General features: G+C 43.3%; 2 protein-coding genes across 5 annotated transcripts; one reads left to right on the top strand and one right to left on the bottom strand.

Moving 5' to 3' along the window:
- Positions 1-112: 112 nt before the first annotated feature.
- Positions 113-7,801, bottom strand: eif4enif1 (eukaryotic translation initiation factor 4E nuclear import factor 1). Its single transcript, XM_085923341.1, has 19 exons — positions 7,258-7,801; positions 6,450-6,587; positions 6,293-6,366; positions 6,046-6,173; positions 5,653-5,930; positions 5,252-5,450; positions 5,037-5,191; positions 4,585-4,723; positions 4,305-4,481; positions 3,915-4,186; positions 3,548-3,607; positions 3,193-3,379; positions 2,660-2,748; positions 2,315-2,451; positions 2,024-2,105; positions 1,821-1,944; positions 1,449-1,748; positions 1,142-1,318; positions 113-1,018 (listed from the first exon to the last, which is right to left on the bottom strand). Exons 2-19 carry the CDS (start codon positions 6,549-6,551, stop codon positions 834-836), a joined length of 2,865 nt encoding a protein of 954 aa, XP_085779467.1. The 5' UTR covers positions 6,552-6,587; positions 7,258-7,801; the 3' UTR covers positions 113-833.
- Positions 7,674-13,615, top strand: sfi1 (SFI1 centrin binding protein). Of its 4 annotated transcripts, XM_085923340.1 has the most exons (28): positions 7,674-8,259; positions 8,324-8,395; positions 8,495-8,605; positions 8,678-8,772; positions 8,859-8,976; positions 9,058-9,130; positions 9,286-9,397; positions 9,475-9,636; positions 9,718-9,788; positions 9,853-9,945; positions 10,163-10,260; positions 10,357-10,423; positions 10,514-10,644; positions 10,728-10,809; positions 10,897-11,072; positions 11,198-11,261; positions 11,349-11,484; positions 11,551-11,672; positions 11,770-11,844; positions 11,932-12,006; positions 12,089-12,241; positions 12,324-12,385; positions 12,458-12,484; positions 12,568-12,775; positions 12,837-12,924; positions 12,993-13,113; positions 13,198-13,297; positions 13,366-13,615. In XM_085923340.1, the coding sequence occupies exons 1-28, from the start codon at positions 8,108-8,110 to the stop codon at positions 13,507-13,509; spliced, it is 2,988 nt and encodes a 995-aa protein (XP_085779466.1). In that variant the 5' UTR covers positions 7,674-8,107; the 3' UTR covers positions 13,510-13,615. The 4 variants fall into 4 exon arrangements, with proteins under 4 accessions (XP_085779466.1, XP_085779464.1, XP_085779463.1 ...); XM_085923338.1 differs by having other exon boundaries at positions 12,324-12,484; positions 13,198-13,288; XM_085923337.1 differs by having other exon boundaries at positions 7,682-8,259; positions 12,324-12,484.
- The last annotated feature ends 208 nt before the right edge of the window (positions 13,616-13,823 follow it).

Here is a 13,823-nt window from a genome sequence, read left to right as displayed (position 1 = left end):
CATGCAGAAAGATGTTCAAAACGTCGCACGAATCCTATAGATTTAACCATTGGTGGGAGGGAAAGTAAAGCATACATTCTGTTTGTCATAACTTTTATTAATTCTATCTGTGCTTTAACTTAAGAGCACAAAAAAAAAAAAAAACTGAATCCAGACACCTCCAGAAATTGTCAGACTGCCTCCTCTTGCAGCAGTTTGGATGGGAGCGGATACAGTCCAAAAGGGGGAGAAAAAAAAAAAAAACATGTACACAGAAGGCACAACCAGCAGTCCCTTGGAGAAGTCCTGAAATGATTCTGCTCGTCACATCTATCCAACTGAGCCACTAGCAAGGGAAGAGAAGATACCAAACCTCCCCATCCATTTCTTGCAATAGCTCTCAGTGCGGTTCACGAGGAAAACAAAAGTCTACAAGGAGTGCTACAAGCTCTTAGTGATGCATTTAAACTTTAGTTTCACCTCCCTTATACCTAGAAAAAGAAACCATTGCTATATACAGTGGGACTAAGTTAACTTCCCATCATTTGTACAAATCGTGAATATACATAACTTACTCCCAAATTTACCACTAGTCCAATACAAAATGAGAGGGACAAAATAAAACCAAGGGAGAAAAAAAAAAAAGATGAAACGAATAAACAGAAAAACATAGCTGCAGTAACATCTCCATTGCCCGGCTTACAATTTCTTTAAGAGCTTTGACTTCAATGTTGGAGTCGCAAAGACTGCCCAGGTGTGTGCTGTGGCTTCAAACTAAAGTTCACATTTAAATGTCTCCATCAGGGAGAGAAAGAGAAAATATATTTCACAGTCCACTACAGCATTAAAGTTCCTTAGGGCCGGAACTCCAACTCATCTACGCTTATAACCTTGGCTGGCATGGAGGGGAGTTGCTGATCCAGCACATCAGATCCAAACCATTTGGCTAGGCCTGGAGGGGGACTTGCATGTTGCTGGGGGCCATTCGCCCGATGGGCTCCTTGGCTCTGAGATGATGGACCTGGGATGCTCTGATGCACTGCAAGGAGAACAAAGTTAAAACAAAAAGCTCAAGGTACATGAGCACAATGGATGAGTTAAAGAAGAAAAAAAAAAAACCGGCAAGTAGCCAGACAGATTCATCACATTCCATTTGACTTACTTTGTCTCTGCTGCTGAAGTTGCTGCTGGATCACTGCCAACTGCATCTGATTGTTTGCTCTGGTAGGCAGAAGCGGTGGATGCCCCCCCGTTGTACCGAGAGGGTACAGGTTTTGGCCCAGTATTGCAGGGGGCAAGCCTTGAAGTTGCGCAAGGTCAACATGTGGTGGATATATACCTGAGAATGACAAGGAGGAGGGGGGGGGGGGGGGGGTCAAGACTCAGCCTTGATCAAATTATGAGCTGCAGCATCCACTAGATTTACTCCTTAGCTTAGCGCGCTAAGGATGTTCTTGGCAAATCTTTACCTGCTTGGACCAGTGCTGGGCCAAGCTGCTGGGGTTGGATTCCCTGTGCCAGCATTCGTTGGACCACACTGGGGTGGAGCTGAGGAGGCGGGCGCACCATTGGCACGTGGGATAGCAGCGGTACCGGGTAGATGGAACGCGGGAAAGTCATGGGTGGTCCTGGCGGTGCCGTGGTGGGCGTATGATGTCCGGTAGAAAGTGGCCTTAGTCGCTCCTGATCTTTGCCCGGCAAGGTCTGAGAGAAGTGCTTGACACCACCAGACTGGGCGCCATTCCCTTCAACTGCATCTAGGTGGTTCTCTGCAATCATAAGAGGAACATCCAAACTTAGTCATCTCTAAGTCAGACAAAAGGCAAATGAGGACTCTGTACCATCTTGAGAGTGGACTGCTGCCTCCTCTTTGGTCTCCAATCGACTTGATGGATCATCTTTGCTTTTCTCTTTTGTTGCATACATTTTGCGGATCACTGATGTGGGCGTAAACGATGGAGACAGCTGTTGTGAGAGGAAAAAGAAATACTGTTTTGCTCTCATGGGACAACATTTTTTCAGAAGGATAAATCCCTATGCTTACCATACTGGTGACAGCACTGCCTGGTGAGTTTCTTCCAGCAGGCTGGGAGCCTGGACCAGGGGAGCGGTTAACACGCTGTGGTCTGAAACAAATGTGTGCCACATCTGAGCAAGCAAGTAAAACTAACCTGGACTTTTAATGACTTGGTTAAATGACTTGTCAGCATGTGTTGCAACAATTATTCACAATCTGCAAATCTGCTGCTAGTGAAGTTCACTGCAGCTTGAGACGGGTCCCTCTGGAATTGATTTACTGCTGTATCATTTTCAAGCCAAGTGAGAACTCACTCACCGATTTTGAAATGATTTGTCCTGCGGTAGCCTGTTGTAGCCGGATGGGAACTGATGATGGGCATGTAGAGCAAGATCCTGCTGAAATGCCAGTGCTTCAAGATCTGCATGATTCACTGGCATTGAGAGCGGTCTCATCTAACAAAACAAAAAAAACAAGTTGAATGATCACAACTGGTTTTAACCCCTCAATAAAAAATAAAAATAAATAAAAGGATGTAGATGGAATAAAAGATGGTTAGAGAATCTATTCGTTAAACAACAAATGGTACATAATTTAATTTGTGGTACAGCACAGATGCTAACCAAGAACTCAATTGCTCCATTAAGGAAAACATCATGCTACCTGATGCTGGGCTGCAGATGCAGGGCTGATGGACCTGTGCATGTCAGCATATTGTTCAGGCATTAAGGGCTGAGCACCAACAGGAAAGCCTTGAGATAAAATGAGAGAGGACAACCCAGAAAGTAGCCATCAACAGTTTTGTTGTAGGAGTCCCTCCCCAAAATTGACTAAGACGCTGTAGTTAACTTTCTACACAAGAAGTCTCTTCAAAGTCTTAGCTGTAACATGTATGCATTTATTATCCCTCCAGAGGGTTCAACGTTCACAACATGGGATGCTTTTCAGACTACAAATAATGTTGGTGCATTACCAGATGTGGCCAGAGGATGGCGGTAATGCATCAAAGTATTTGCCAACCACCAAAAGTAGAAGTACCATTTGTAGTCGTGGCAACTAATGTTTGACATATTGCTAGATTCACATGTGGCTTCCTTACAATGCTTTTTGGACAAAAAAAAAAAAAAAAAAAAAAAGTACATTTGGATTTTATGGTGTTACATTTCTGCAACAAACACAATGGTACAACCTTTTACCTGCTGGATGTTGCAAGCGACTGTTGAAGTAGTCTGGTGAGGGTGACCTCTGAGGGAAGAGCGGTGGTGAAGGACCCTTGTGTAGCAGGCCATGTAAAGAGCTGGGGGGAGCTGAGACCTCAGAATTGCCCAGAAGGTTGCCAAGTAGCACTGGGGAGCGACTACGAACAGGCCCTCCCAAGAGCTCCTACGTTGCAAAACACACATTTGCAGGAACTATGACACCAAAACTCACAATGAGGCGTATAGCTTGCAACAGAAGTGTGGGCTGGATAACATTTACAGGCATGTAAAACTTTTAAGTCTTCAGAGATGTGTTCACTCGGTTATTTGAAAGGACTGCCATCTCAAATACCTGGAATATGTTTTTCGGTTGCTGAGGAGGCATCGGAACTTCAGTCAGCCCTGAAGATTGCTGCAGTTAAACACAAATAGTTAGAATTTGCGAATGTGCAATAGACATCAACCCCAATAAGCATCGTGCAATGTGAAACTTGAGGTAGTTTTATTAGGTTATGAAAGATAAATATTAGCATGAATAGATTCTTGTCAAATATGTAACGCAGCAGTGACACCATGAAAATTCAGGCTGAGAAGCAAATTTATGCACATCACTGAAAGACTTGCCAAACAATATTTTGCCATCTCTAACAGTAAACCATTCATTACGCTCCTACTTGTTAGTCTAATACGAACATTTAGTGTACCTGAGAAATACTTACATTGCTTGAGTTGGTTTTAGGATGAGTTGGCAGAGTTCCACTTGCCTTCATGCTGCTGACCAGTTTATTAAAGGCTGACATATCTGTGTCACGCGAACGTGGACGAGCACTGGGACCACCCGTTAACGCCTCCTCTAAGTGCTCAGCCATGAATGGCGTCCCGTTTCCTCTCCGCGGAGGCGCTACCTTTGGCACTTGTGGTTCTGAGGCCAGTTTCATCCCCTTCATTCCCCCCTCCACCTCCTCCAGGGACAGCACTGCTCCAGAGTGAGCTGGAGTTAAAGTCATACCGGTTACTTCACTTAGCTTGACAAGTACACAAAAACATCAGATGCATTGCTATTATTATTATAAATGTACTGTATGGCCGAACTACAGAGTGACACTCACTGTTTTCTCGGAGACGAGCCTTGTTCTGAGAAAGAGTGGAGAGAAGAGGCTTCAGGTCTACTTTGGCCTTGTGCAACAGCTCCAGTATGTCCACCTTCTCCTTTGATTCTGATGATTGAATGGGTGTGAAGAATGAGGCAGGGCCTTGGCCAGATGATGTGCCAAGGGCTTCAAGCCCTTTAAGAGGGGTGGGGGGGGGGGGGTTTAGTAAAAACTTGACTTTTCTTATTACTTGTTGGTGGGGAAAGGGCGGGAAAAAAAATAAGAACAAATAATGAACCTGCTAGTTTTTCCAGTTCCTCGTGTGGGGTGGATCTCAGACTGGTGGAGCGGCTCCCTGAAGGACTCACGTTGCTGGAGAACCACTGACTGAAGCGGCTTGCTGATACAGGCCCTTCGCCTAAAACATCCTCTATCATCTAAAAGGAAAAACTGAGATTGTGACAGAGGAAAACCACAAACACAAGCAAAGGAAAAGGATGTGTGCACTAAAGTCACACTTGCATTTAGGCAGATTAGATTCTAGAAGCCTGAAACTAAAACAAAAAAACACCTCAGATCAAGGACGAAAAGTCAAGGTTATCTCCCAAGGATTCTTAGTATCACATTATCACTTCAAGCCAACAAGGGGGAGGGGGAAAATTGTCATTTAGAAGTGATATGAAAGCATCTTAAGCTTTGAGTGACAGACTCTTTGTGCGTTCAAACACCTCAATACATCCGAGTACTTACAGACGCCAGTCCTGGCATGGTCTTCTCCAGATTGAAAAATTCATTGAAGTCAAAGTCACCAGTGGACTGCTCTGGCAGCACATCAGGGTGAGGAACCTCTTGATCAGCTGAAGGCCGCACAGTCACATTTTGCTCCTCTGGCTGTCCATTACATTCTACGGATTCAGGAAACCCTTAGTAACATCAGTATGGTATTGGAAATTATTTTCACTTGCCTTCTTTAACAGTCTCTGTCCTCTTCTTTGAGCGCCTAGACTTGCGTCTATCATCTTCTAATAATTTATCATCAAATCCAATGAGCTCGATCGTCTCCGACTGGCTCGTAGGGCCTCCGGAGAACCACTCGGGCTCCTCTTCCGCATAAGAGTCATTCCGTCTGCGTTCACTAAACACACGTTTGTCTCCAAAATCTCTCTGCGTGAGACAAAAAAAGAAGTCCAATGATTAAGGCTATTTTTAGTTTTGGTTGCATACTCATGCAAGATGAAGTATCTATTAGATATGGGAAGGCCTGTAAAAATGGGCAAATTAATATTTCTACATTCCAATTTAGCCTCAATATACTTTAGCAACACCGGTGTGAGCCTGATTTAGGATGAACACAATGAAAACCAACCCTGAATCTTTTGTCTTTGAAGTCTCTGCTATCCCGTTCCCTTTCCCTCTCTAGGCGGGCTTCTCTTTCAAAAGCTCGGGCAGCAATGATACGACCACTTCCGATCCTTCGTGATCCTCCTAGACGGAGAGTCTCGTTCTCCTTATTTTCTAATGGGCTGATTGGTCGGGAGGAGTGGATTGCAGGAGCAGCATTGCCTTGGCATCCACCTCCAAAGCTGCGACGCTGTGGGCTCAGTACGACATCCAAGTCGTCCTCCTTTAACCTCTCGCGGGGATCTGAAGAAAAATGGAGCACACAGCCCTTATTCCAAATGTGTTGCATATTGGAACAGAGAAGTGTTAACAATAGATATACATATTCTGAGCATTTATTGATGCCTCTGTAAAATACCTGGGATTCTTCGTTTCAGTGGACCTCTATCCTCCAAATGCTCCTTCTTCAAGCCTTCCATTGGAGAATTGCGCCCCGAGTTTGGACACGTTGAGATATGCCACTTCTCAGGATCCCAGACGCCATCGCTGCATGAAAACATTTGGAATTATGAAAGACTGCAAATACACTCACCGTCGTTCTATTAATCTATAAGCTTTACACTCCAATACACACAATTCATGTGGATCCAACATTACATGCTTACCTGTCATATTTCTCTGACAGACAGTTCGGTCTTTCGTTGGAGATCGGTAGTTCTTTTAAAAAGAGAAGCTCCTCCTAAACATTGACAAACAAATTAAACATTGCAACTTTTGACCGCATCAAAAAAAGAAGAAAACTATTTGTTCCCCCTCCATCACCTTGGTATATCTATGTGGAATTGGTGCTGCCGGTTCTTTCTTTACTTGGTCCACGGCAGCATCACCTGCAATTTTCTCTTGAATACAAGCATCACCGTCCATGGCAGAAACACAGCTTTGATCCAAGCGTTGACTCCGCTGGGGGGATTTTTTTCAAAATTCAGCAATGAGTGTCTGCATCAAAATTAAACATTCACAAACATCTGCCTTTACTTTGGAAAACAATGTTTGACCTTTTTGCCAATTTTTGAACTTTTTTTTCTTCTTCATTATTTGGCATTAAATTTAATTTAAATGGGACCATCTCAGCATTTTGTCATCCTACTTTTAACTATGCATTAATCAATCCTACTATGGTGACCCTTTAATTTTCCCCGTTGTCTATGAATGGTGCTCGACGAATAAACTTGCCTCAAAGCCGTGAATTTGGTGGTCAGCAGTCACTCAACAATGCAAAAATACGCCAAAGTGTTGAAAATAGGACCAAGACGCGCGTTGAAAAATAAATCTGCCCAATCGTAGGAGCCGCTGAAATCACCTGATGATCATATCCAATTACCGAGGTAATTGATTACAGGCTCGAGACTATTGCAATTTAGCAAATTGATAGAAACTGCACGGTAAGCTGAATTTGTAGCAAGCACAGTTAATAAAACTTCAAATAAATAGCACACTGAGTGCGTTGAATTATATTTATACCCCGCGCCAAGAGTCCTACACTCATCTGTATCTAACTAAAAACGCTTGTTGGGTACACAAGTCATAGCGGTCTGAAATTGTACCCCACAGTCACACAGAAATGACTTACCCGATATGACGTCTGAATGGGAACGTGGTTGACCTGTAGTTCACGTATGTCAGCTAGCTAGCTAATCTAGCCGCTTCAGCTAGCTAGCCAGCTAACTAGCTGGGGAATGGAATAATGCCCACCCACCAAGTTTTACACCTGCCGATTTGTTGCACTGATTTAAGAAAACGGACTACCCGTAGGTCACTTGAAATAACCACAAAGTTGGAAAATTTGCTAATAGTAATCTGTAACACTTGTCTACACGTTCTTTCTTTCCTGAGTCGTAGCAGCAATTTTTCTCTGATCGCCGCTTTAAGAAGGTCCTAGGAAAGCTGACACTGTGCCCCTCGCGCCTTTGTAGAATGTGAAATAGTCTGGTACGTTTACTACCTATCATTAAGAAATTTAATATGACCACAGTAATGTACTTATAATAAATATATAAGAGATGGGTGGAAAAAGAAAAAATATTTTGTGAGGCTGTTGCCACAATTTATGCACACTCTTGATATCTGAAAAGGCATTGAAACAGCCAGTCAAAGCTTTAGAGTGTGCTCGATTTGCAAACTTGGCTCACCGGCAACCCCGCTTGGCGTTTCGCTATTGCTCACAAGAGTCAAAAATAGAAACCTCAGCGCTGACTATGATTTTACTTAAACTAACCCTGGGCCTTCTTAGTTGTCACGTGACACGGAAAAACAAATGCGCGGTTGTCAACCAAACGCTACAAGCAAGCAGGCGAACGAACTTTTTTCCCCCCGATACAATGGCCAATGAATTCTAAGATTAAAAATTCTATGTTGCATTTTATACTCTCAAACGCCTTACTCTGGATTTGCAGCCGTGTGGACTACATTTTTGGGCAACAATGGAGAAGCACTACAGATTACCAAAGCGTAACTTACACAGTGTCAGATTCAGTATTGATACCAAAGTCACTCCAGTTCCAAACTGTTATATTCCAAAAAGAGCTGATTACAGTTGGGACAAATGTGGAAGAATTGACGAGCTGAGAATAAGGTGGGAATTTTCTTTTTGTTTCCCTCACTATACTTGGTCAGTGTAACGACTTTCATCTTTGCAGAAACCTGGCAAGAAAATTTCTAAAAATATGGCGGCAGAAGACCTTTGGTCGAATCCCTCCTCATAAAGCCAAGTACCAATTATATCAATTTAAGATCTGCGTCATTAGAAATAAATTGTGGGCATTCTCGAATCATGTAACTTGTGCACTCTATTTTCTTTAAATGTACAGATGTCATTATGACAGCGTGCTGCTGAGAAAAACATTTGATGCCTGGAAAGAGGAATGGTGGACATTTGGGAGAGGGTGGAGTCTTTCAGTACGTGCCAAGTGTCATTACAGGTGGGTTCCACTGACATTTGCTTCAAAGTTATTCATCAAACTGAAATTGTAATGACGGGTCTGCCTTTCAAGGTATTACCTGCTCTACATGACATTTCGAAGATGGCAAACATTTATGTCACTCCAAGTGGACAAGAAAGACAAAATCCAAAAAGCTCAAGCATTCGGTATTTTGACACATGAACTTGATGGGATGACTCTTTGACTATGGAGCATTGTAACCAAATATAACCACTGTGTTGGTGTGCACTAGTTGACAGGCGGCGGATGCGGCAGATGTGGGACAAGTGGGAGTTTTACTGCCAAACACGTCAACAGAAAATCAAAGCACTTCACTTAGCTCAAGAGCAACACAGGCGCACAAGTTTGCAGTATGTCAAAGTTCATTTACAAATGCACTGTTCTGTGCGGTTTCATTTTCCAAAACAAATCATATTCCTCAACTCATCCAGGTCAGCTTGGCGTTTGTGGCAGGCGAGATTTCGAGAGCAACAAAACATTCCACCTATGGAGGAGCAAGAGACTGTAAGTTGGCAGAGATTTGAAGGTTCGCCATTTCCATGCAGATTCATTGTGGTGGTGTAAAAGGAAAATAAATCACAAGAGCTCACTTTTGTGTGGTAACATGCATATCTTTTGTAAAATTATTTTCTGATTTGCACTCTACTGTTTGTTCGCAGATAGAAAAAGAATCCAAAGCTTCCCTTCATTTCAGCAATAAAGTGAAAAAGAAATCCTTGTTCGAGTGGCAAAGTTATGTCTCCTGTCGTCAGCGCAAGAAATCCTTAAAAGGTGATCATGAAGACATCTTGTGGAGTTTTTTTCATCACAGTATTTGCCGCTCATCTTTCACTCACTTGGTCACTCAGCCGGCGCCCAGCGCTTCGCCCGTCTTCACCTGATGAAGATGAGCTGGAGAGTGTGGAGGAGCGAGTGGCATCGCAAACAAAGCAAAGAAGAGCGTTTGCAAGCCAGCGAGCAGCTGGCAAGTCGGGCATCACAGCGCAGAGCCTTGCTACACTGGAGGACGTGTATCCTCTTTTAAAACTAGCATTTGCTTTCCTACCAGCTTCAATGTATCTGTTCGATTATCTTCTTGAGCTCTTCAGCAGATGTAACGTGGCACAGGGAAAAAGCAAACAAAGGCCAGATAGCAAGTCAGCACTACCACCGTCACCTGCAGGTCAGATCCGGGGAGTCAAGCCGTCGGAATCAAGTCATTAAATGTCTTCGTGTTCTTCTCTCAGTGCGTCGTACTTCAGGGGCTTTCTCAAAATGTCTCCCAGAACAAAGCTAAACGCCTGAACAAAAATACGGCAGACCAGCATCATAACCAGACTGTAAGTTATTGAGACCTTGACCCAATCATGATAGATGAATGAATTATTAATAATGATATATCAATGAATTTTTAACTCTGTTGTGTCCAAAATGTTCAAGTTACCATGATCATATCTGATGATCTCTCACTGCACACTTTTGTGCTTGCCATGGCATCATGCCTGAGAATCATCAAATTAAATACATCTCATGTTTACATATTGTTTTTTTCCATAGATCATAAAGAAGCACTGGAGACTGTGGAAAGACCGACTGGAGGAGGCTGAAGACAAATCCCTCCAAGGCCTGATAGACATGGCAGACACAAACTACAGGTGCTTTTAATGTCTCTTTTTCTTTTTTTGCTGTATTTGATATAAGCGTGCCCTAGTTTCACTTACAGCTGCTCCTTCCCCCCCTCTTTTTTATAGGATGAACTTGTTGAGTCACTCTTTTGACCACTGGAGGCAGAAACTTGTAGAGCAAAGCCGCATGCAGGTGTTTAATGTTGAACACTCTTTTTCCAGGAGCGGTGGAGTAGTCAGCACTACAACACACTTTATCGGATGTTTCTATGCTGTTGTGCAGGAGTTGGAGTGGCGAGCAGATGTTTGGTTTGCAGAGCGCTGTTTGGCTCATTATTTCAACTCCTGGTGTGAATATGCTCTGCAGAGAAATGTGAAGAAAGACGAGCAACACAAGGCAGATGTCCATAATGGGTTAGTCCAATTCCTCTTTCTTCACTAGCTGCACTCATTCTGTCGGTAGTCCGAAATTTATTTGCCCTCCTTTTTGTCTTAAGGCAGCGCCTGTGCACTTGGGTGTTGTGCACCTGGCGGACAAGGACAAAACAACACAAGGATGAGATGCTGTTGCTGCGAATAGTATGTTGTCACTTTTTTGAATTTTATAAACCAATCAACAATTACTGAGCGTTATTGCTGCTGATTTCGAGTGATGTTTTTCCTCAGGCCATTCTTCACGAAGAGCAAAGCTGCATGCAGAGAGCCTGGGCCCGATGGAAAGAACGGACAGAGCAGCAGAAGAAGGGAGAAGATCAGGAAAAGCAGCAGATGTCAGAAGATTTCGAGCTTCCTCACACTTTATCGGCACAGCGGGAAGATACCAGTGCTGGCTTACAAGCCAGGTGAGGAAAACTGGGACGTGAATACACCGGATGACCTCTGTTACCCGAAGCAGCGTGGCATCATGTTTTGTCTATTTGATAGTTATTTAGGTTTAGCCTGTTCTTTCTGCTTCTATGCTCGTCAGGCTCAAAATATCTGATCTGACTGAACGAGCGCTCTGGCATTGGGCCCTCACTCTTCAAGCCAAGGTTTTACCTACACGGACGGCTTCATGGCTTCTTTCACTCTACTCGAGTGCAGGGTGTCTTAATGGTGTCTTTTGGAACCTTCCGCAGGTGCTCTACGGGTGGAGGCTGTGGGTCAGAGAACAGCGCAGGAAGAAAGCGGAGGCAGTGGAAACCAAGTGTGCGATGTCTGACTGCCATCAGAACAGAAAGTCTTTTAACAGAGCTCCAAGTTCTTTAAATCAAGGCAAGAATAACGTGCACAAACATTAAAAGAATTCGTTCTTCTTTACTGTTTTTGTTCTATCATTAGCGGAGCTGTTGCACAGGGAGCAAATCGAAACAGAAAAAGCCCGGAAGCATTACAATTCCAAACTGCTGACTAAAGTGCTGAGAGCATGGAAAAGGCATCACCATACACGCCTCAAATATAAGGTCGATTTTTTTTTTTGCTGTTTCGTAGTCGATTGAATGAACAATCCAATCGTATGCTGTGAAATTGCTGCTTGACAATACGGTGATGATGACACAGGTCATGAAACAACAAGGAATCTTGTTGCGGAAACTGAAGATGTACGAGACCTACTTTGTACTCTGGAAGAGGAAGGTTTGCTTTTCAAACACAAAACACAAATTAGATTATGCAAGCAAGTGTCCGATGTGTATTTTTACGATTGATCCTTCACGCCAACAGTTTGAGTTCAAAGTCAAGTTGTCCGAGCAGACGGAACAAGCACTCTGGCATTGGGCATTCACTCTTCAAGCCAAGGTTGATTCTTCTCTTCTTGCTTTAAAACTCAGCAATGACAGCTTGATTTGTCCTAAAATGTTTTTGGGAAAATTTACTGCAGATGTTTCATGCATGGAGGCTGTGGGTCCAAGCACAGCGCAGAAAGAAAACGGAGGCGTCGGAAGTCGCTCAGGTGGACGACGATGAGTCAACAAGTCCGGCTGTGACGTACATAGATGACATCGGGAGCCTCACACAGCCTGATGAAGAACCGGTGCGTTGATGTTCAAGTTGGGTTTCCTCAAATGAATGTGCCTCCTTCAATCAATCTGTTTCTTTTTTTTATTTTTTATTAGCAAAGTCTCCGTCTACAAAGGGTGGTGAAGTGCTGTGCTATGAAGTGGAAGCAGCGGGCTTTGTACGTATCATTGGAAAATCCTGTGACCTTTCATTATCCGGATTCAAAACCAGATTCTCCATCCGACTCAAGGGAACATGACATAGATGATAGTGAGCTGTGAGTACATAGCAGGCCTTAAGAGGTTTGTACTTTTTTTTTTTTTTACTAATTTATTACATCATGTCCCCACCCTTCCCAAGAATCCGTCCATTAGTGCGACGCCAGCCTCGTCGCTGCGAGGAATTGTTTGCGCCTTCGTCACATCTTGCATCGTCATCTTCATCGCGTCCAAATGGAGACGTGTGTCACATGTCCTGCCAGAAATCCCCACCTTCCATCCTGGACACGTCTGAGACACCCTGTGAGCTGCTATTGCCTCCCGCTGCTTTCATGAACACAGAAAACAAGGTAATATTCATCACTTCGGACTTTGATGCATGAATTCACCACCGAGTCATCCATCCTCTAGTTTTTGTTTGTGTCCAAGATGAGACAAGCCAATATCCTCAACCCAACAGCGGTAGCCAGTTTAGAAAATATTTCATCAACATCATCAGGTATATCTACATTTTACTCTCTGGTTTAGAGGAATTATTTAAAAATATATCATGGTGCCTCTTTCAAGACATACAGCCGAAAGAACCTTGCGGAGAGTCGGCAAATGATCCAACGTCAACGCTGATGAGGGAGCTAATGAACATCCAGCAGGACATGAGAAACTTCCAGCAGGACAGGAAGCAGCTCCGGTGAGTGCTCGTACAAGAACAGCGTTTCTCTCGCTTTCGTTTTCTTCTGCTTGGTTGTTTACTCCAGGCTTTTTGGCTGCTCAGGCTCTGGCAGAAAGTGAAAGACGTGTTGCAGAGTTGGCTGGAGAGCAGTGGAAAAGATGAGGAAATGGAAAAGATGGCAGTTTGTCAACAGGTAAAGGAGGTAAGTAAGAGTTGTTGGTTATTGCTGACAAAAACAGCCCTCTCAGTTAATGGTTTGGATGTTGACAGCTGGAGGAGCGGATTGAGAAATTGTCCTGTGAGCTGGGAACACGAAGGCTGACGATGCGTTTTCATGCAGAAAGACTCCGACATTTACAAGTTGTCCTCGACTGCTCGGGATTTGCTTCGCTTTATCGACAAGTACAGATGTAAATGTAACATGAGGTTAATTTATTTTTCAGTGTAATCTTAGGCATTGTATCTAAAAATGTAATGTTTTTGTCTAATAGTAAATAAAAGCACTTTTGCATCCGTCTTATGTGTGTCATCTTCTGTTGAAATTAATCTTTAAAAAAAAAAATCATATCGCGAAGTAATTTTTTCCTACACAATGACATAACAGATTTTTTAAATTAATTCCACTTACATATGTTTGGTTACACTGTAATGTAAAACATTTGATTCGCCGTGTTTTATACTTAAGTTTTTTAATCCAGTTTTGTATACGTTTGCCTATATGACTACAC

Source organism: Syngnathus leptorhynchus, chromosome 11, assembly GCF_054491065.1.
Source record: "Syngnathus leptorhynchus isolate UIUO chromosome 11, UIUO_Slep, whole genome shotgun sequence".
In the NCBI taxonomy this organism is placed as follows: Eukaryota; Metazoa; Chordata; class Actinopteri; order Syngnathiformes; family Syngnathidae; genus Syngnathus; species Syngnathus leptorhynchus.
This window is presented reverse-complemented; position numbering and strand designations above follow the sequence as displayed.